Below are 22,132 nucleotides of genomic sequence, written 5' to 3' on the forward strand. Positions count from 1 at the left end.
TGGCCCAAGTCCTTGGGCCCTGCACCTGCACGGGAGACCAGGAGAAGCACCTGGCTCCTGGCTTCAGATCGGTGCAGCGCACCAGCCATAGCAGCCACTTGGGGGGTGAACCAATAGAAAAAGGAAGACCTTTCTCTCTCTCTCTCTCTCTCTCTCTCTCTCTCTCTCTCTCACTGTCTAACTCTGCCTGTCAAAAAAAAAAAAAAAAAAAAAACACAAATCAGTTGATAATAGCAAGTGAAGCTTTAAGACTCAGGAAGCATTGATCTCTTTCTCTATCAACAAAGCACAGGCATAGTAAAATCTTAACTAGTTTAGGATACTGATCTATCCATTAGCCAGTTTCCTAACATTGAGATTTAATGGTTCAGATAACAATCTCTCTCTCTCTTTTTTTAAGATTTATTTGACAGGTAGAGTGACAGAGAGAGGAAGGGAAAGACAGAGAGGAGTCTTCCATCTGCTGGTTCACTCCCCATATGGCCACAATGGCCAGAGATGGAGCCAGGAGCCAGGAGCTTCTTCTGGGTTTCTTACGTGGATGGGTTCAGGAGCCCAAGCACTTGGGCCATCCTCTGCTCCTTTACCAGGCACGTTAGCAGGGATCTGGATCAGAAGTGGAGCAGCCGGAGCTCGAAGTGGTGCCCATATGATATGCTGGCATTACAGGCAGCAGCTTTACCCACTGTGCTATAACTCCCACCACTAGTAAAATTATTGATTTATATATTGGAAAGGCAGAGAAAGAGAGAGATCTTCCATAAGGTAGTTCACTCCCCATGTGACCCCAATAGTTCACAGAGAGAGAGGGAGAGCATATCTTACATCTGGTAGTTTACTCCCCAAATGACCTCAACAGCTAAGAGAAAGAGAGGGAGATCATCCATCTGGTAGTTCACTCCCCAAAGGACTCCAGCAGCTCTGAAGCCAGGAGCCAGAAATTCATCTGGTTCTCTCATCTGGATGGCAGGTGCCCAGATCCTTGTTTTCTTGGGCACATTAGCAGGGAGCTGGATTGAAAGTACAGCACTCATATGGGATGCGGGCATTGCAGGCAGATGCTCAACCTCTTGCACCACAACATGGGCCCCATAAAATTACTTTTAAGTGTAACATTGGCTACTATATTGTCTAGATCATTTTCTAGATTACTGTCTAATTCTATGTAGAGTTTTTTTGAAAAGAAAGATTGTAAAATGAGACTCTTAATGAGAATAAACAGGCTAAGATTGGCAATATTAATCTTAAATTACATATTGCAAAAAATGCAATTGTATCTTTTAAGTAACAAAATTTTTAAGGCATCTCACTGAACTATAGTCTGCTGTTTACTTACAGATCATGGAAATTACTTTAGGATTTTTTTTTTAAGATTTATTTATTTGAAAGAGTTACACAGAGAGAGGAGAGGCAGAGAGAGAGAGAAAGAAAGAGAGGTCTTTTATCTGCTGGTTCACTCTCCAATTGGCTGCAGCAGCCAGAGCTGTGCCAAACCGTAGCCAGGAGCCAGGAGATTCTTCTGGGTCTCCCACGTGGAGGCAAGGGCCCAAGGATTTGGGCCATCTTCTACTGCTTTCCAAGGCCATACAAGAGAGCTAGATTGGAAGTGGAGCAGTCAGGACTCGAACTGGCACCCATATGGGTTGCCAGCGCTTCAGGCCAGGGCGTTAACCCACTGTGCCATAGCGCTGGCCCCCACTTTTTGCTTTGGAATATGTCATCATCCCCAGTAAATTTTTTTTTTAATATTTATTTATTTGAAAGGCAAAGATACAGAGAGGCAGAGGCAGAGAGATCTTCCATCGCTGGCTCACTCCCCAAATCTTAAGATGCTGGGGCTGGTCAGATCCAAAGCCAGCAGACAGGAGCTTCCTTCTGGTCTCCCACATGGGAGCGGAAGCTCAAGCACTTGGGCCATCTTCTGCTGCTTTCCCAGGAGTATTAGGAGGGAGCTGGATTGGAAATGGAACAACCGGGGCTTGAACCAGTGCCCAGAGGTGGTTTTACATGCTGTGCCACAGCACCGCTCCCCCTGTAAATTCCTTTCTTTTTTTTTTTTTTAAATATCTATTTATTTATTTGAAAGAGTTACACAGAGAGAAAAGGAGAGGCAGAGAAAGAAAGAAAGACAGGTCTTTCATCAAATGACCCAAATGACCACAACGGCCAGAGCTGAGCCAATCCAGAGCCAGGAGCCAGGAGCTTCTTTCAGGTCTCCCACATGGATGCAGGGACCCAAGGACTTGGGCCATCTTCCACTGCCTTTCCAGGCCATAATAGAGAGCTGGATTAGAAGTAGATTAGCCAGGACTTGAACCGGCATCCATATGGGACGCAGGTTTCGGCTTTTAACCAGCTGTGCCACAGCACTGGCCCCTATACTAGCTTTTTTTAATACTAGAAAAAACCATCTTAGAATAATTTATATCATTAGGAAAATAACCAATTTAATGGTAAAAATTCAAATTAAAATGAGTCATTTTCTGGCCAGTGCCATGGCTCACTTGGTTAATCCTCTGCCTGCAGCGCTGGCATCCCATATGGGCACCAGTTCTAGTCCCAGTTGCTCCTCTTCAAGTCCAGTTCTCTGGGAAGGCAGTAGAGGATGGCCCAAGTGCTTGGGTACTTGCACCCGTGCCAGAGACCAGGAAGATGTACCTGGCTCCTGGCTTCGGAGAGGCATAGCTCTGGCCATGGCGGCCATTTTGGGTGGTGAACCAACGGAAGGAAGACCTTTGTCTCTCTGTCTCTCTCTCACTGTCTAATTCTATCTGTCCAAAAAAAAAAAAAAAAAAAAAAAGTCATTTTCAAATAATCTCTCTCCTTACCCTTTAAAGAAATAATATTTAACAGTAAATAGTTTTCCATTTATATATAAATAACCTTTTAAAATATTTTCATTTACTTGGAAGGCAGAGCAACACATACACACACACACACACACACACAGAGAGTGAGCACACCAGGGTATCTTCCATCTGTCTATTGGTTCACTCCCCAAGTGCCAGGAATAACTAAGGCTGGACCAGGCCAAAGCCAGGAACCTGGAGTTCGTTTCAGGTCTCCCACATGGATGGCAGGGTCCCCAGCACTTAAGCCATCATCTGCTTCCTCCCCGATGCGTAGCAAAGGAAGACCTTTCTCTCTGTCTGTCTCTCACTGTCCACTCTGCCTGTCAAAAAATTTTAAAAAATAAAATAAAATAAAAATGAAAGGAAAAAAAGTGGAGATGCCGAGACTTTTATTGGCAGGTATCCCAGTCAGCTGCTTGACTCAGTAATCAGCCTTTATTGCTAATGGTTACATACTATTTGTAATATTCTAATATGTCCTGTCCCTGTCCTCTCCCATTTTACAGTATGTTCATGGACAATCATTTGGGCAAATATTTTAGCTTTAAAGTTTGGTACTGGTTAATATACTTTTTTCAGAATTTATCTTTGGACAGCTGTCCCGGTCTTACGGTCTAGAAGGCCTACACATTCCCCTTCCTGTCTCCTTTTCTTGGAATCTCCCCTTCTCTTAACTTTCTCCTTCCTGTTCTTCATTTCTTTGAGCCTGATGCATCTTCTTTTCTCTGCCACCTAAACTTCCTAATCTTGGGTTCAGGTTACAGGTGAAGTTGTGAAGGGGATTGTAGTTCTGGTTTCTAATGCAGGAGATCTCTTTTCTGCATCCTCTTGTGGAACTGGCAATGTGTGAATCCCGAGACATGTTCCTTCTTTGTGTGCTGCTGGAGTTTGTGCATTGGATTATCTACTTCCCGAGTGCTTGGCTGTGCATCTCTAGCTCTGCAGTTCACTCCTGCATACAAGTACTACCATTTCATATCTGTACCTACTTTGATCTTGAATAATGTCTCTCAAAGAATATTCTCACCTTCTTTGAAGTTCTGATACCAAGATCATGGAATTCTGCTGGTAGAGTATAATTCTTCCAGGGTTTCTACAGTTTTGTGGAAAAACAACTAATGTTATTTGTTCAGCAGTTCATTTTTCTTCCCATCAGTGTCTCTTATACTCTTTTATATATGTTATGTAGAAAAATACCTGATGAAGACTGAAATTGCTCGAGGCCAATCCTAGGGGTTAATGGGGTGTGATGGAAAAATTAGACTTGAGCGCAAAGCTATGTCATTGATGGTTGTAATAATCTTGGTAAAAAAGAAAAATAAAGATGGAGGGGCTGATGCTGTGGTGTAGAGGGTAAAGCCTCGGCCTGCAGTGTCAGGATGCCATTTGGGCGCCAGTTTGAGTCCCAGCTACTTTACTTCCGATCCAGCTCTCTGCTGAGGCCTGGGAAAGCAGTAGAAAATGGCCCAAGTCCTTGGGTCCCTGTACCCATGTGGGAGACCTGGAAGAAGCTCCGGCACCCAGCTTCATATTGTACAAACTCCGGCCATTGCAGCCACTTGGAAAGTGAACCAGTGGATGGGATCGAACACCTCTCTCTTTCTCTCTGCCTCTCTGTAACTCTGCCTTTCAAATAAATAAATAAATCTTTAAAAGAAGATGAAGACATTGAAGTGGTAAGAGGTCCTGCTCCCTTGCTTCAAACTCCAGGGCACTCCCCTGTCTTCCCCACCATAGTGTTTCTCCCTCTCCAGGTGTCTCTTTTTCACTTTTCCCTGAGTGTCTTGGTACTTGGGCTCTTTACTCAACTCATGAAGGTCAGGGAGTAGTCATTCCTCCTGTGGTGCATGGTGGGAGACTTTGATATCCAGGTTGAATTTGCTTGTGGGGCCTGTATTGCTGATGTGGTTGTGCGCTGGCACTGTTACTATTCTGGGGACAATATGTTGTTGGATTCACTGATTTTTCTGTGCCTCTGTGATGTTTATCATTCTTACTATGGAAAGGCTCTGAAACATTTTTTAGAGGACTTACAATGTGTAAGATGTTGTGCTGCACATATTTTGTGGAATGTACATGTTAAGATATTCTTGGCCGGCGCCGTGGCTCACTAGGCTAATCCTCCACCTTGCAGCGCCGGCACACCGGGTTCTAGTCCCGGTCGGGGCGCCGGATTCTGTCCCGGTTGCCCCTCTTCCAGGCCAGCTCTCTGCTGTGGCCCGGGAGTGCAGTAGAGGATGGCCCAAGTGCTTGGGCCCTGCACCCCATGGGAGACCAGGATAAGTACCTGGCTCCTGCCATCGGATCAGCGTGGTGCGCCGGCCACAGTGCACCAGCCGCGGCGGCCATTGGAGGGTGAACCAACGGCAAAGGAAGACCTTTCTCTGTCTCTCTCTCTCTCTCACTGTCCACTCTGCCTGTCAAAAAAAAAAAAAAAAAAGAAAGAAAGAAAGAAAGAAAGAAAAGAAAAAAATTAAAAAAAGATATTCTTGCCTTCCAGGAACTTAGAGTATGTCTCTTTGGTATTTGTGTGTGGTTTTACCTAAGAAGAAATTTAAATATTGGCTACAGGGGCTGGTGCTGTGGTGTAGTGGGTAAAGTTACTGCCACCTGTGGTGCTGGCATCCCATATGGTTGCCAGTCAAAGTCCTGGCTGCTCTACTTCAGGCTATATAGTCTGTGGCAACTATCAACTTGGCCATTGTGGTGTAAAAGCAGCAATATACAATACCAAAATTATAGTTCGTTGGTGTCTTTCAGTAGACCTTTATGTACAAAGCCCAGGGCTGCATTTGGTGCTTGGATTGCTGTTGATAGACCCCTGATATATACAAACCTGCCGCATTCCATGCCCAGGAAATGGAGGTCCAAGGATGTTAAGTAACTTGATAAGTGGTATGCAAAATTTCTTAATATGTTTAATAGAATTTAAAAAGTTCTTAAATGTCTCTGACTGTGTAAGGTGTCAAATCAATATATAAAAGAAAAGTTTGTTTGGTGAGGCAGATTTCTTTTGCTGTTGGAATCACAAACAAAATATTGTATGTGTTTCTTTTTACCTTTAAGAATGCAATCAAGGTTTACTTACTTATTTGAAAAGTAGAGTTACAGAAAGGGAGAGGCAGAGGTAGAGCAAGAGAGGTCTTCCATCTACTGGCTCACTCCCCAAATGGCCACAAAATTCCAGGGCTGGGCCAGACCAGAGCCAGGAGCTTCCTCTGGGTTTTCCACATGGGTGCAGGGGCTCAAGGCTTTGGCCATCTTCCATGCTTCCCCAGACACATTATCAGGGAACTGGATCAGAAGTGGAGCAGCTGGGATTTGAACTGGTACCCATATGGGATGCCAATGTTGCAGGTGGCAGCTTAACCCACTATGCCACAGCAATGGCCTCAAAAATATAATTTGAGATGCATGGAGACAGAGTCAACTCTCATCTGTTGCCTCTACTCTCCAAATATCCACAGTGCAACCTCCTCCTCTACCATTCCTGCTGCTGCGTCCTGGAGCCTGTAACTTACTCCAAGATTCTCACACACAAGTGGCAGGGATCCAACTACTTGAGTCATCACCTGCAGCCTCCCATATGTGTATTAGCAGGAAGCTAGAATGGGGAGTGGAGCTGGGATTCTAACTCAGCCACTGCAGTATGGTGTGGGTGATTCCCAAACTGTGCTGTGCCCACCCTGCTCATGTTTTACTAATTGTGTTTAACCTCAGTGTATCGATGATCCTCTTTTGCCAGCAGCCGTTGTTGGATGTGTGTGATACACCAGCTTCTTCCTCGTCATATTGACTCAGAGTGTTTCATAAGAAGTCTGACTTTTTTTAAGAAGTGGTTCACCTTTTTCATCTTATTTCACTTAGCTTGAAGTTACTGTAAAGTGAGCAGGTTATGTTACTTGTCTAGAAGCCTTTGAAATAAATTTTAGGATTTGGTTTCTGTATATAGAAAATAATGGCATAATGGGGTAGTATAGACTCTCATTTGATCTCTGCTCTGAGAATTGTTTAAACACTGCTACAGGGTGGCTAAGAGTGTTTGATATTTTTATATTGGAGTTATTGAAGACATGCCTTTTCCTTACATGTTTTCCAAATCTGATTCTCTAAGCCTGATTGGTACCTGCAGAGTTCTGGTACTGCAAACCATAACTGCTCCCAAGAAATTTCCACTTGAAAATGTTTGTAATGGTGGGTATGTTGATGATGAGAAGAATAGAGCCAACACTTTTGTTTTTGTTTTTGTTTTTTAAAGATTTATTTATTTATTTGAAAGTTAGAGTAACAGAGAGAGGAGGAGAGGCAGCAAGAGGTCTTCCATTGGATGGTTCACTCCCCAGATGGCCGCAACGGCCGGAGCTATGTCAATTGGAAGCCAGGAGCCAGGAGCTTCTTCCAGGTCTCCCACGCAGGTGCAAGGGCCCCAGGACTTGGGCCATCTTTCACTGCTTGCCCAGGCCATAGCTGGGAGCTGGATCGGAAGTGGAGCAGCCAGGACTAGAACCGGCATCTTTATGGAATGCTGCGGCGCTTCAGGCCAGCTGTACCACAGCGCCAGTCCTAAGCCAACACTTTTTTTTAAAAATAGTTTTATTTATTTGAAAGACAGAGTTACAGAGAAAGGTAGCCAGAGAGAGAGAAAGATCTTCCATCCGCTGGTTCACTCCCCAAATGACCACAACGGTCAGAGCTGAGCTGATCTGAAGCCAAGAGCCAGGAGCTTCTTCTGGGTCTCCCACATGGGTGCAGGGGCCCAAGGACTTGGGCCATCTTCTCCTACTTTCCCAGGCCATAGCAGAGAGCTGGATCAGAAGTGGAGCAGCTGCTACTCAAACCATCGCCCATGTGCGATGCCGGCACTGCAGGCTATGGCTTTAACCCACTGTGTCCCAGCATCGGCCCCGAGCCAACACTGATTGCTTATTTAGAACCAAGATTTTTTTTTTTTACTTTTATTTAATAAATATAAATTTCCAAAGTACAGCTTTTGGATTACAATGGCTTACCCCCCCCCATAACTTCCCTCCCACCCGCAACCCTCCCCTTTCCCGCTCCCTCTCCCCTTCCATTCACATCAAGATTCATTTTCAATTCTCTTTATATACAGAAGATCAGTTTAGCATACATTAAGTAAAGATTTCAACAGTTTGCACCCACATAGAAACACAAAGTGAAAAATACTGTTTGAGTACTAGTTATAGCATTAAATCTCAATGTACAGCACACTAAGGACAGAGATCCTACATGAGGAATAAGTGCACAGTGACTCCTGTTGTTGACTTAACAAATTGACACTCTTGTTTATGGCCTCAGTAATCACCCTAGGCTCTAGTCATGAGTTGCCAAGGCTATGGAAGCCTTTTGGGTTCACCAACTCTACCATACAACCCAGCCATACCACTCCTTGGAATTTACCCAAAGGAAATTAAATTGGCAAACAAAAAAGCTGTCTGCACATTAATGTTTATTGCAGCTCAATTCACAATACCTAAGACCTGTAACCAACCCAAATGCCCATCTACAGTAGACTGGATAAAGAAATTATGGGACATGTACTCTATAGAATACTATACAGCAGTCAAAAACAGTGAAACCCGGTCATTTGCAACAAGATGGAGGAATCTGGAAAACATCATGCTGAGTGAACTAAGCCAGTCCCAAAGGGACAAATATCATATGTTCTCCTTGATCGGTGACAACTAACTGAGCACCAAAGGGGAAACCTGTTGAAGTGAAATGGGCACTATGAGAAACAGTGACTTGATCAGCTCTTGTCCTGACTGTTGATGTACAATGTAATACTTTATCCATTTTAGCATTTTTTTTTTGTTATAGTACTATTGGTTGAACTCTGTAATTAACACACAGTTATTCTTAGGTGTTTAAATTTTAACTGGAAAGTGATCCTTGTTAGGCATTTGGAAAACATTATGCTGAGTGAAATAATCCAGTCCCAAAGGGACAAATATCATATGTTCTCCCTCATCGGTGACAACTAACCGAGCACCAAAAAGGAAACCTGTTAAAGTGAAATGAACACTATGAGAAACGGTGACTTGATCAGCCCTCGCCCTGACTGTTGATGAACAACTTAATACGTTATCCCTCTTAGTTTTTTGTTTGTTTGTTTGTTCTATTTAATACTTTTGGTTGAATACTGTAATCAATACACAGTTATTCTTAAGTGTTGAAACTTAACTGAAAAGTGATCGCTGTTAAATATAAGAGTGGGAATAAGAGAGGGAAGAGATGTGCAATTTGGGACATGCTCAAGCTGTAGAGTTAGAAACATACCAGGGGATTCCAGTTCAATCCCATCAAGGTGGGATGTACCATTGCCATCTCGCTAGTCCAAGTGATCAATTTCTATTCACAGTTGATCATAATGATAGGAATAAGAGCCAAAGGGATCACATAAACAAGACTAGTGTCTGCAAATACTAACTGATAGAATAAAAAAGGGAGAGAACAATCCAACATGGGAAGCGAGATACACGGCAGACTCATAGAATGGCAGATGTCCTAAATAGCACTCTGGCCTCAGAATCAGCCCTTAAGGCATGCAGATCCGGCTGAAAAGCCCATGAGAGTATTTCAGGCATGGAAAGCCAAGACACTCTGGCAAAAACAAACAAACAAACAAACAAAAAACTAAATGAAAGATCTCCGCTAGTGAGATCCCAGTGGAAAGAACAGGTCATCAAAGAAGGAGGTACCTTTCTCTGAAGGGAGGAGAGAACTTCCACTCTGACTAGAACCAAGATTTTTGCCAGTATTAATCCAATACGTATCAAGTTTTTAATTTTGTCAATATTTCAATAACATTTATTTTTGAAGTTACAGTAAGTGGTGTTTATTACTCAATTTAAGTCCTTATAGGTGTTCTATATATAGGTAAGAGGTTGTAATAGGTTATTAACTACCTTTATATAAATTTTTTCTTGTTGCTGTGAGTCAGTTATTCCTGATCTTAATGAATACCAATTGTTCTGTTGGGTACCATATTTCTTCTGGCACCTATTAAGACTATTAACTCTAGCAATTTTCTTCTCACTTTCTTGTCACTGTTTTTCTTTCCTCTGTTGGCTTAGTCCCATTCGTGCACTCTTTTCATCCAGAACTTTAGGAACGACTGTCTGCCCTCCCTGTCTTCATTTTCTTTCTTTTACTGTTGAGCCCATCCAGAGCAGGCTTCATATCCACCACCTCTACCCAAACAACTTGTATCAGTGTCACCAGTGATTTCTACTTTGACACATCTCAGTTGACTTCTCAGCACTGTTTGTCATAAGTAAGCACTCTCATTCATTCTAGAAGTGTTTTTTAAATAATCTTTTAACTCCAGTTTTACCCAAATTTTAAATATTTGTAAATTTATTTAAAAGAGTTACACAAAAAGGAGAGACAGGGAGAGATCTTCCATCCGCTGATTCACTCCCCATGTGGCCAGGAACCAGGAGCTTCTTCCAGGTCTCCCACGTGGGTAACAGCACCAAACATTTGGGCTGTCTTCCTCTGTTTTTCCCAGGACATTAGTAAGAAGCTGGATCAGAAGTGGAACAGCTGGGACACAAACTGGCACCCATATGGGATGCCGGCATTGCAGGCAGTGGCTTTATCCACTATGCCACAATGCTAGTCCTAGAAATATTTGTTTCACTTTAACCATTGCCTTAGTTTTCATCTTCCTCTCTTTTGCTAGGTTTTCCTCATTTCTGCAGCCTCTAACAAACATAGAATGTGGCAGGATTTAAAGCTTCAGCTTGTTTTCTGTCTGTGCTTGTTACCTGAGCTATCCATCTCATGGTTTAAATGTGGTTCTTCATCTGCTGATTCTAGAATGGTTAACTCTAGCTCAAATAAGCATCTTAAACTTTGTAAGTCCAAAATGGAACCCTTTGATTTGTCTACCCTAATCTCTTAGTCCAGTTTTTCTCAATTAATAGCACCTCCATTCTTCCACTTAAAACAAGTTTTAAAAAAATACTCTTTTTTATTTATTTATTTATTTTTTTTTTGCACTAACATTCAATTCGTCAATAAATCTCTAGGCTCTGCCTTCCAATATCTATTTCCTTCTCTTTGCCTCTACTCTACTCACTCTGGCATGATACTAATTGTAAAAGTTTTGAAAGTTAAAAAGCATTTATTGGGAGTATAAAGGATAGGGGTAACAAGATAATTTCAGGCAGATGGGCCATATAATGAAAGGCATGAACCAAAAAACGTTTGGTATATTTGAAGGATAGGCGTTAAGACTTGCTAGAGTGAAGGCATGTTGTTAAAAAATGGTAGAAAATGTAGTTTGGGTCCTGGATTCTTGGTGTCTGGACTATTTTCTTTAGGCTGCTTATCTGCAGCTTTTTATCCATTTCAACATTAGGACATTTTCCGTCTTTGTTTTTCTTTTTAAAGATTTATGTATTTCAAATGCAGAATGAGAGAGACAGAGACAGAGCACACGAGTGCATGCTCTTCCATCCACTCACTGGTTCATTCCTCAGATGCCCACAAGACTCAGGACTGGACCATGTTGAAACCAGAAATCAGGACTTCAACTGGGCCTCCCACATGGTGGCAGTGACCCTAGTATTTGGGCCATCATCTGCTGCCTTTCCAAGCAGGTTAACAAGAAGCTGGGTTGGAAGCAAAGTAGCCAGCACTAGAACTCCACTCCAATACAGGATGCAGGCAAGCTGTGCTTAACCTGCAGTGCCATGACTCCCACCCCGTTAATTGTTAATATTAGCAAGTTATGTCAGTAGTTTTCTGTAAACAAAAGAATTAGACCACTTCCACCCCCCAGGAAGCTCAGGAATATTCTTAATATGCCCCTGACCGACTATTCATACAAACCCTTGAGAATCCTTTTCAAAGTGGTAGACCCCAGAGTAAGACTTTTTTTTTAATGTGCTTTAAATCACATTATAGCATGATTTGTGTTTTAGAAAGGTAACTCTTGTGGGATTCTGTAGGAGTTGGTGAATATTTATTTGTATTCGTATCGAATGTTTATAAATTTTTCAAGACATTATAAATGTTGGGAATCATTTTTTCACTGCTATAGTAGGTGGTGGAGAGCTAGTGACAAAGAATTCTTAATCTTTTTTTTAGGGGATTGTGCAGAGACACGGTGACATTGATAATCCTGAGTTTGACAAAATAACTGTTTCCTTTCATTTTTTTCTAATTCTTTAGGAACACCTTTTTATCCAAGTCAACCAGTATATCAGTCAGCACCTATTATTGTGCCTACACAGCAACAGCCCCCTCCAGCCAAGAGAGAGAAAAAAACGGTAAGACATTTCTGTTAATTTTTCATAATTTAAATTTTAAAGTCTGTTATCAAATGTATCTATCCAATTGTTACTTGTCTCAGTTCATAAATGCCTGTGCCATTTTTACTCCTCCCTCGTGTCTTGACCACTTGACCTGGAGGATTTGTATGGGCATATGATCAGAAGCTGTACACACCATCTGCTTGACATCAGCTCCCACTGCTCACAGAGCTAGATGTGCTACATGACAACATGTGCTCTAGCTTTAGAATTGAGAGTGAGGGTGCAGTGCACTAAGGTATCACTCTGTCTCACATGCTGGCTGTTCTTTAACACTAGTCTCATTAGCTCTCTATTCAGGTGTGGAACGACAGAAGGGGAAGGAGATCCAATATATTAAGGACAGCAAGAAAAACCTTTTCTGTGGAGTGTATTTAAGAAAAATTAGGATTTAATCTAATTTGTTTTTAATAATTATAGGAACTTGCTTCTGACTTATAAGGCAGTCCTAAGAAATTAGATGGCACGAATATAAAATTCGAAGTATAGAACATTTTATAGAAGAATAGCTTGCAATTCTCTTTTCTGTCAGAACACACAAAATGGGAGATGTTTGTAATCAAGAGAGACTTTCCCATTCACCCAGGTAAGATAGGTCAAACGATGTTACAGCAGTATTCTTGCAGGATTCTAATTATAAATAATGAGGTTCAAATGTTTGCTGCTCTGTGATGAGAAGAACATGTGTATAAGTTATAATAAACAGGACACTGTAGCTGAGAACCTATGTTTTCGAAATGTTGAGTCAGTATACTAGAAGTTGGATGTGAACAGAACCTTCAGAATACAGAAAAATGAGAAAAAGAGATAATGAAATTTAAAATAATAATAAATGTTACTGAAAATGAACAGAAATATTGTGCTATTCTAGCAGGGAATGCTTAGACCAAGTTACTCTTTATTATAGCACCATCCCCACTGACATCTATAAGCAGAGATAACTTTAAGAAATTACAATAAAGACAGCCATATGCACTTACGTGTCATCCCCCTGCTTTCCCCTCTCTCCTTCACTTACCGGCACATCTTGATGCCCTTTCCCTGTGGATCCATACAGATTTGCCTATTTTTTCCACTGGCTATTTGGCATTTAATTTGTTGGGATGAAAGATAATTTTGTAACTATTCTGGTCTATAAAAGTCTTTAGTGAATCTCCTTACGTACATAAATACTGTTATCTGTAGGGTAAATTCCTATTCCAAAGTCACAGAATATGTACAGCTTTGATTGTCTCTCAGAAAACCATTTAGGGCATTTAAAACTTCATTTTACACACTAACTTACACATATTAAAGCTATTTTATGAACCTTGTTTTATGTTAAGCATTGAAAATAAAATCAATTTATTTGATAGTGCCTAAAAAATAAGCCTGAATACTTTGCCTTTTTGATCTGGAAATTCAGCCAAGTAGGTCCTATTTTAGCTTGTTGTTCCAAGTAGTTCATGTCAAAACTAATGGCCTAAATTTCTTTTGAATGACCCCCATACGGTTCTGTGATTGAAATTAAGTTAAATGTGATTATCCATAAACAAGACTAGTGTCTGCAAATACTAGCTGATAGAATAAAAAAGGGAGAGAACAATCCAACATGGGAAGTGAGATACACAGCAGACCCATAGAATGGCAGATGTCCTAAACAGCACTCTGGCCTCAGAATCAGCCCTTAAGGCATGCAGATCCGGCTGAAAAGCCCATGAGAGTATTTCAGGCATGGAAAGCCAAGATACTCGGGGGGGGGGGGGGGACACTAAATGAAAGATCTCTGTGAGTGAGATCCCAGTGGAAAGAACGGGCCATCAAAGAAGAAGATACCTTTCTCTGAAGGGAGGAGAGAACTTCCACTTTGACCATGGCCTTGTCTAAATATGATCAGAGTCGGTGAATTCAGAAGGCTTCCATAGCCTTGGCAGCTCATGACAAGAGCCTAGGGTGATTACTGAGGCCATAAACAAGAGTGTCAATTTGTTAAGTCAACAACAGGAGTCACTGTGCACTTACTCCTCATGTAGGATCTCTGTCCTTAGTGTGCTGTACATTGGGATTTAATGCTATAACTAGTACTCAAACAGTATTTTTCACTTTATGTTTCTGTGTGGGAGCAAACTGTTGAAATCTTTACTTAATGTATGCTAAACTGATCTTCTGTATATAAAGAGAATTGAAAATGAATCTTAGGCCGGCGCCGTGGCTCACTAGGCTAATCCTCCGCCTAGCGGCGCCGGCACACTGGGTTCTAGTCCCGGTTGGGGCGCCGGATTCTGTCCCGGTTACCCCTCTTCCAGGCCAGCTCTCTGCTGTGGCCAGGGAGTGCAGTGGAGGATGGCCTAGGTGCTTGGGCCCTGCACCCCATGGGAGACCAGGAAAAGCACCTGGCTCCTGGCTCCTGCCACCGGATCAGCGCGGTGCGCCGGCCGCAGTGCGCCGGCCGCGGCGGCCATTGGAGGGTGAACCAACGGCAAAAGGAAGACCTTTCTCTCTGTCTCTCTCTCTCACTGTCCACTCTGCCTGTCAAAAAAAAAAAAAAAAGGAAAATGAATCTTGATGTGAATGGAAGGGGAGAGGGAGCGGGAAAGGGGAGGGTTGCGGGTGGGAGGGACGTTATAGGGGGGTAAGCCATTGTAATCCATTAGCTGTACTTTGGAAATTATATTCATTAAATAAAAGTTTAAAAAAAAAGAAGAAATTAAGTTAAATGTGATTATCAACTTTAATATTTGACACGTTTCCCAGTTTACCTTTAACACATCATATGCCTGTGCATCTACTACATGGACATACATTTGTACATATGGCATTTTATTTAACCTTGTAGATAAGAATTCGGGATCCAAACCAGGGAGGTAAAGACATAACAGAGGAGATTATGTCTGGAGGTGGCAGCAGAAACCCTACTCCACCCATAGGGAGACCGACGTCCACACCTACTCCTCCTCAGGTAAGACAGAGTGAACAATGATGGGTGATAGTGTTATTCGTTCACTAACCTCTATTGAATTCTTTTTTCTATAGCCACTTTCTGTACATCCCATTTCCATCAGTTGTCTCATAGCCTCGAATATCTAAATGGTTTTCAAACCGATGTGTTATTTCTCTTTGCAAATTGTTATAGCCCCAAATTTTTATTGGTAACATTTTTATGTATTGTCTTCACATTCAGAGCACAGCTGCTGCCACTCTTCTTAATGAACTCTTGCATGATACCAAAAGGAGCTGCATTCCCATGGAAACTCCATCATTAAATGAGTATTTTATGTTTTCACTATGGGACCTTAGAAATTTAATGCTGCACACTATGTTAATGCAAACAGTAAGGTTGAGAATTTAAACATTTTTATCAGACAGTTTTGCTTGAGATGATTGCCTTTGTTATTCAGAGCCTATTTGGATGTATAGCAGGTATACTTTTCACCATTTAGGACTACATAAATGAACTCCTTGAGTGAGTGAACGTTGTTTAATTATTCGTAAGAGTCATTAGTAAATTCTGTCAGGTACTTTCTTTGTTCCTGATGAAGTATCTGGTTATCATGGTTTCAAGAGTTCATATTCTTGTTTTTAGAAATCAGAACATGTGAGGGAAGAGCTAGATTTTAGGAAATTATACAGAGAAAGAGCTGTTTTAAATTTTTGGTAAATGATTCACAGATGATTAATTTTCAGATCTTAAAAAGTTATGGCACAGAGTCCAGCACATAAAAACAACTAAAAGCAAAATTCTTAAGGAATAGAGAGCTGCTTATTTTCCCTTACCGCTGGATGGTGGTAGCTTCCACAGAGCTTAGTTTATAAACAAATGCTATGGATAATCCAAATAGAAGGCATTTCAGAATAATAGACTATTGACCTGATTTTAGTAGTATAGGCTGAAAAAAAAAAGTTCTTAAATATTGTGATCACAAATAACTGGCTGAATTTAGGAAGTTCCCTGAAAATTTGAGAAGTTGAGTAAGACTAAAATTTGGTGCTTTGTTGTAATGTGATGGTAATGTGATGGAAGTGATGGTAGTCTCTGGCTGATATTTCTCTCTATCTGGGTGAGTATAGTATGCAGCAATCTAGATATGTGAGTTGTAAGTCATATTAATGATTGTGATGTTTTTTCACCATTCCACATTATTTCCCAGAGACATTCGCAGTTTGCATGATTAAGATAGCCTTATATTTAGTCTCATCCGTGGAATCAAACATGGGATAAGCAGAATTTCCAAACTGAAATTGTCTACTTACGTACTCTTTTAGAGAAAGGTGTACTAGTGCAGAAGTTTGAGATTAGTTGTTCAGGGATATCAAATCTTAGTGTATATTTTCAAAACTTAGTTAAAATATTATTACTCTGAAGCCTTAAGGTTGACAACTCTTGGTTGATTTGTGTTTAGATTCTCAGCTTGAACACTTGTGTGTCTTTTGCATTTCAGTTCTCTTTGAGGTTGGTTTGTTTTTCTTTATTCTTCTAACCTTGCCCTTGCCCCCTCTGGTTATCCCTCTGTCCTCAGCCACAGAAATGTCTTTGCTGTGTTGCCTTTCTCCAGGGACCACGGACCTGCATATATGTGTCTTTTTAATCCTAAAGCATGTTGAATGTACACTTTAAGCTGATAAAGGCCATCAATCATAAGTGTATTGTTGGTAGTTCTTTTTGAGAAGTATACTATTTTATATAAAGCATGATTTTTTTATTAGGTGATTTACATTTAAATTCATACACACTACTTGTTGTCTTTCCAAATGTGTGCACTTCATGGAGTGAACAGATTGCTTTTCAACAGAGATATTTACTGGAAGTATTTCATTTTCCCTTTAAAAATACACAGTAGCCTAAATATGATGGCAACTGACATTTGACCATATTTTCTGGGAGATCACAGAAAGTAATAATGCACATAGAGAGTGGGACAGGGCGTCCTGGTTCAGAATGTTACTGCCTGGTTGATATATTGTATATTAAAATGTTGATACAGTATTCCAGAACAAGCTTAGAAACTTTTGTTGTATAGAACTGCAAGTTTTAAATGTTGGTAACTAAATTCCATTAACAAATAACATTATGCCAGCCAAAGAAAGCCCATTAGATTTAGCTTAGTAACTACTCATTTGCGGTTTTAGCTTAATTCTAGATAAATCTTGAACCACATTCAGTTTAGAAGATTGCAGGTAGGATAGCCGTCTGCATCAGAATTTAGGGCAGAAGAGTAACTACTGCAGTGTTTTTTTTTTCCTGGCAGAGCACCTGCCTTGTTCCAGATACAGCTGCATGTGCTGTGGAAAGCAAAGCTTTTCTCTATCACTGAGGGAAAGGTCCCAGTTTCCTTCAGGGAGACAGAGAACCAATTACTAATGTCTGACTGGTCCTCCTGTGCAGGACAGACAGTCATGAAAACATAGAGGTGATTAAGCAGGGTCAAATTGCAACACAGAACTAAAAAGTCAGGTCACAGAGAACCATTAATGCCAGTACAATTGGAATAGTACGAGTGAGAGATGCAAAGCTTTTCCTTGGAGTTAGACATTTAGGTTCCAAGTCCTCTTCCACTGCTTAGTTTTGTAACATAAGCTAGATTCCTTTTTCCTAGAGCCTTAGCTTCCATAGTTAAAGACTAAAACCTAGGTTCTGTCATATGGCGTAGCAGGTTAAGCCATTGTCTGCAGTGCCAGTATCCCAGATGAGTGCCACTTCAAATATAAAACCATATAGTGTAATTGTGAGACTTAAATGAAATAAAATACTTTAAATTACTTAAGCTTAGGGCTTGGTGCATAGCAAGCATTCAATACATGGTACCTGTTATTAATATTCTAAGTCTTATTTCTAGAGACACAGAGAGTGACTGTAAAAGTCTGGGAAGGAGTCACAGCAGAGATGCCGTTTGATCTGAGTTCCCAGATTGCTGTTTACCAAATGGGAAGAGAGAGAGAAGGTTATCCCAGGCAGAGGGACAGTGTGTACAAAAGTGGGAAGTAGATGAAGGGAGGCTATTGTTCTGTTACAGGTTACAAATTAGTAAATCAGTTGCAAAAAGAGGAAGCTGGTTAGAAAGATGTTTTGCCATTGGTTACTATCTTGATAAAGATTATGAAAAGAATGACCACATATAATTCACCATGTGAGTTGGGGCAGTTTTGGACATGAACGGCAGTAGTATGCAATGCCATTAGTCATTATCCTGGCACAACAGGCATAAACCAGTACTGTGCAGGTGAATAAGGATGAATGGCTCCCTTTGCGTGTGAGAAGAGGAAAGAGTCAGGGATGGCTCTTCAAACTTTAAATGCCTGCTGTCATAGTAAACCATGACAATGAGTATACATGGAGAAGTGTGAAGAGGAACATAATGAGTTTGACCGTGGCAAGAGTTATGCTGTTGGTGTGTTTTTTTTTTTTTTTTAATTTGGTCTCAAGGTCTCACCCTCTAAAGTGACCACAATCCTGGATGGCCACCCTCTATGAGAGCCTCACTTGGGAGAAAGTTAGGTTTGGATGTATTGCTCAGGTCAGACACAATGAGAGCATGGAACCAAGTACATACATCAGAAAAAGTTGCTTTCAGAGCCCATAAAGGTTAGAGGTGCTCATGGGAGACCAGTGGGTAGACTGGCGGCAGCAGGAAGTTAAGATAAGATAAGGAGGAATGGGGAGTGATGGGAAAGAGTGAGCACCTCTGAGGCTGTGACTGCATTAAAGGCCATGGCATCCCACAGGCTTTCCCGTGGGGCTGTAGATTGGCAAAGAAAACACTTGTGAAGGTGGAATTTAGTTACTTCTGTCTGGTGTTTAGCAGTACATTTTATCATGAGCAATAGCTGTGGGGTTTGTTGGGTTTTGGGTTAGTAGATGAGGACTGAGTGGCCTGTATCACAAGCAGACATGCAGGGAAGACAAGATGGAATGGGTATGGCTGGGTTTCATATAACTTACGTCAGGCCTATGAGTGAATGCTGAGGCAGCAATTATACTCAATAATTTTATGACACATGTTAAGCGTTAATTGATGAATATATATAAGGGGAATGGAGTGGAGAAACAGATTTTTGCTGCGTTGCTTTTTCTCTCAAGAGAAGTAGACAGGATTTGATGCTCTCCTTCTTCATACATTTTAAAATTATCTGTGGAAAAACTCCTGGAGAATTTGTCTTTCACATTTGTAGAAAGCAGGCATGTGTGTATATGTGCCCACACAGACAGCCAGAGTGGATAGCTGTAGGTTTGTGTGTGGACAGCATAGGGTGCTAGAATGATTATTGCTGGCTTCAGTCTGCCCCTTGGATCTGGGGTCAGAATGTTAATCTTTCTAAACCCCTGCTGTTTCTTTTACCTATAAAATGAAGAGCTGTGCTAAATCATCTTAGTTCCTAAATATTAGAGTAGAGAGAAGTGGAAATTTTGTTACTTTGCCTCAATCCATGAAATGATTCAGCTCTTGATTCTGTCAGAAAGGTACAAGAAACATTCTTGTATTCAAGAAATGTGTTAGCTTCCTGACAGTGTTTATTCACCTTGTAGAATGAAAATAAATACCTGATGCTATGTAGGGAAGACTTCAAAAATTTTGTGCTTCTAAAGGGATGGGTTGTGATGTATCAGAGTCACTTAATTTTTCTTTATGGACTGTATAACATGCTTTCTCTCCCTACTCTATTTTTTTACATTTTTAGAATTCCTCTTATAGTGAAGTAAAGTTACAACTTGGGAGAGAGTCTTACTCCACAGGGCATAGGTGAAGAGGAAAGATTGGAACCTGTTGAGGGCAGATACAGCTTCTCCAATCAGCAAGTTATAGCCACCTTTTGAAGAGCTAATTATGAACATATATATATATATACACACATATGTATACACGTATAAAACTAATTATAAACATTTATATATAAAGCTGGTTATAAATATATATGTACACACACATACTTAGGGAACTTATATACTCGTACTGTTTGTTTATTAGTTCATTTATTTCATGATTTAGCAATTACAGATTCCTAAAGTTAGGTGGTAATATTCATGTCATAGTAGATACGTAAAAATAGGTTCCTGCATAAAGATTATAAAGGAAATACCAATGCAGTGTTTTCAAATTTCATTTTTTCATCTGAGTCATGGGTACTGATGAATTAGTATATTCTACCTTGAAGCATATAGGTATATTATTTGTTCTAGTGGTAATTGCAATAAAGATAGTGATTATAGAATTAAACCATATCTTACCTTATTTTTAGTGATATAATTTATCTTTAGTATCTTCTCTTGACCTGAAAATGCTACTTTTCAATAGTATGGAAAGCTGTATAGAATTTAAGTAGGTGTCTCAGCTGGGTGAGTTCTCCGAGAACTTTTAAATGTGATGTCATGATGAACATGAATTTGGGGGCCGGTGTAGTGACATAGAGGGTAAAGCCTCTGTCTGCAATGCTGACGTCTTATATGGGTGCCGGTTTGAGTCCTGGCTGCTCTGCTTCTGATCCAGCTCTCTGTTATGGCCTGGGGAAACAATGGAGCATGGCCCAAATCCTTGGGCCCCTGCACCCATGTGGGTGGCTCCTGGCTCCTGGCTCCGGGTTGCGCAAGCTCCGGCTGTTGCAGCCATTTGGGGAGTGAACCAGCAGATGGACGATCTCTCTCTGCCTCTGCCTCTCTGTAACTCTGCCTTTCAAATAAACAAATAAATCTTAAAAAAAAAAAAAAAAAGAAGAAGAAGAAGAAAGAAAATGAATTTGTATCCAGACAATCAGAAGTCCCTACTTAGAGTTGCAGAGCAAGGTCATTTGATTTATCAGCTCTGTCTCAAACAGGGTTTGTTTTAAAATCATAATTTCTAAAAATAAATCTGTGATTTCCTTGCTTCATTGCCTGTTAGAATTTCTTCCTGAAGCAAGGAAGCAAAGAAAATCTGATCCAAGACTATTTTTGAGATATGTGCCTTCTTCTAGAAGCCAATGGAACAAGTATGCTTTAAGGTGTTTTGGTAGACTCAGTTTAATTAGTAAAGGAAATGTATCCTTTTTACTCGCATTATATTTTTTCACAGTTCTTCGTCAAATTATATGAAAGCTTTTGCTTTTCTCGTGGTGTGATTTTTACCTTAGGTGCTGTAATGTGAATTGGATTGTTGCATGTATAAGAATTCCTGTTCCTTACCACTTACTTCCAGTGAGACATGGAACAGTAGTATTGGAACGTGTGAGCATCAGTAATTGTGATGTTTATAGTTATAAAGGAACACAGAAACTGTCTTAAGAGATCACAAGAAACTGTCAGGTTCAATCTTTTATCTGTTATTTAAAACATTTCTAAAATCGAAATGCCTTTGTGTACAGATATACATATACCATGCCTGTAATTTATTTGAGTCTTTATAAGATATTTATAAGGAATATTTTTAGTGATTATGCACGAATGTTCATGTTTTTCTTTAGATAAGGTAAATTTTAATTTTTAATAGCTTCAAGGTGTTCCCTTATTTGGATATACCATAGTTTATTTAATTGAGGGGTATTCACATTATTTTCTATCTGTCACTAACATTAGGAATAATGTGATAAACAACTTTGTGTGCTCATTTTTGGGTTCCTGTCTTACTTCTTCCCTCCAGAAACATTCACCTAATCTGCTGCCAGCAGTATAAGAGAATACTCTTTTCTCTGCATTATTGCTTATCTGACAGATTTTTTTTTTAAATAAAAGCTTGTTAAACGTTTACTTATTGATTTGTAAATGCACAAAAATTTATGTTCACTGATCATTGTGTATGTAAGAACTTTCTCTGTCTTTTGTATAAATTCCTTTTGGGGCAATAATTTTTGTTTTAACTTAAAATAAAAATTTTTTTACCTGCGAAAGAAACCTTCTTGACATATGTGTTACACCGTATTTTCTCCTGCTATAATCGAATGCCACAAACTCGGTAATTTAGAAACAGTAGATGTTTATTTGGCTCTTAGTTCTGG

At 40.4% G+C, this 22,132-nt stretch overlaps 1 protein-coding gene across 50 annotated transcripts in view; it reads left to right on the plus strand.

Moving 5' to 3' along the window:
• The window catches only part of EIF4G3 (eukaryotic translation initiation factor 4 gamma 3), a 376,646-nt gene that overhangs the window by 193,140 nt on the left and 161,374 nt on the right, over nt 1–22,132 (plus strand). For all 50 annotated transcript variants that reach the window (XM_089301376.1, XM_089301377.1, XM_089301378.1 and 47 more), the window contains 2 exons: nt 12,054–12,151; nt 15,009–15,131. In XM_089301376.1, the coding sequence (XP_089157502.1) occupies nt 12,054–12,151; nt 15,009–15,131 (221 nt within the window). The remainder of the gene's footprint in view (nt 1–12,053; nt 12,152–15,008; nt 15,132–22,132) is intronic.

This window comes from Oryctolagus cuniculus, chromosome 7 (genome assembly GCF_051225735.1).
Source record: "Oryctolagus cuniculus isolate XC-2025 breed Fujian yellow rabbit chromosome 7, ASM5122573v1, whole genome shotgun sequence".
NCBI lineage: Eukaryota > Metazoa > Chordata > Mammalia > Lagomorpha > Leporidae > Oryctolagus > Oryctolagus cuniculus.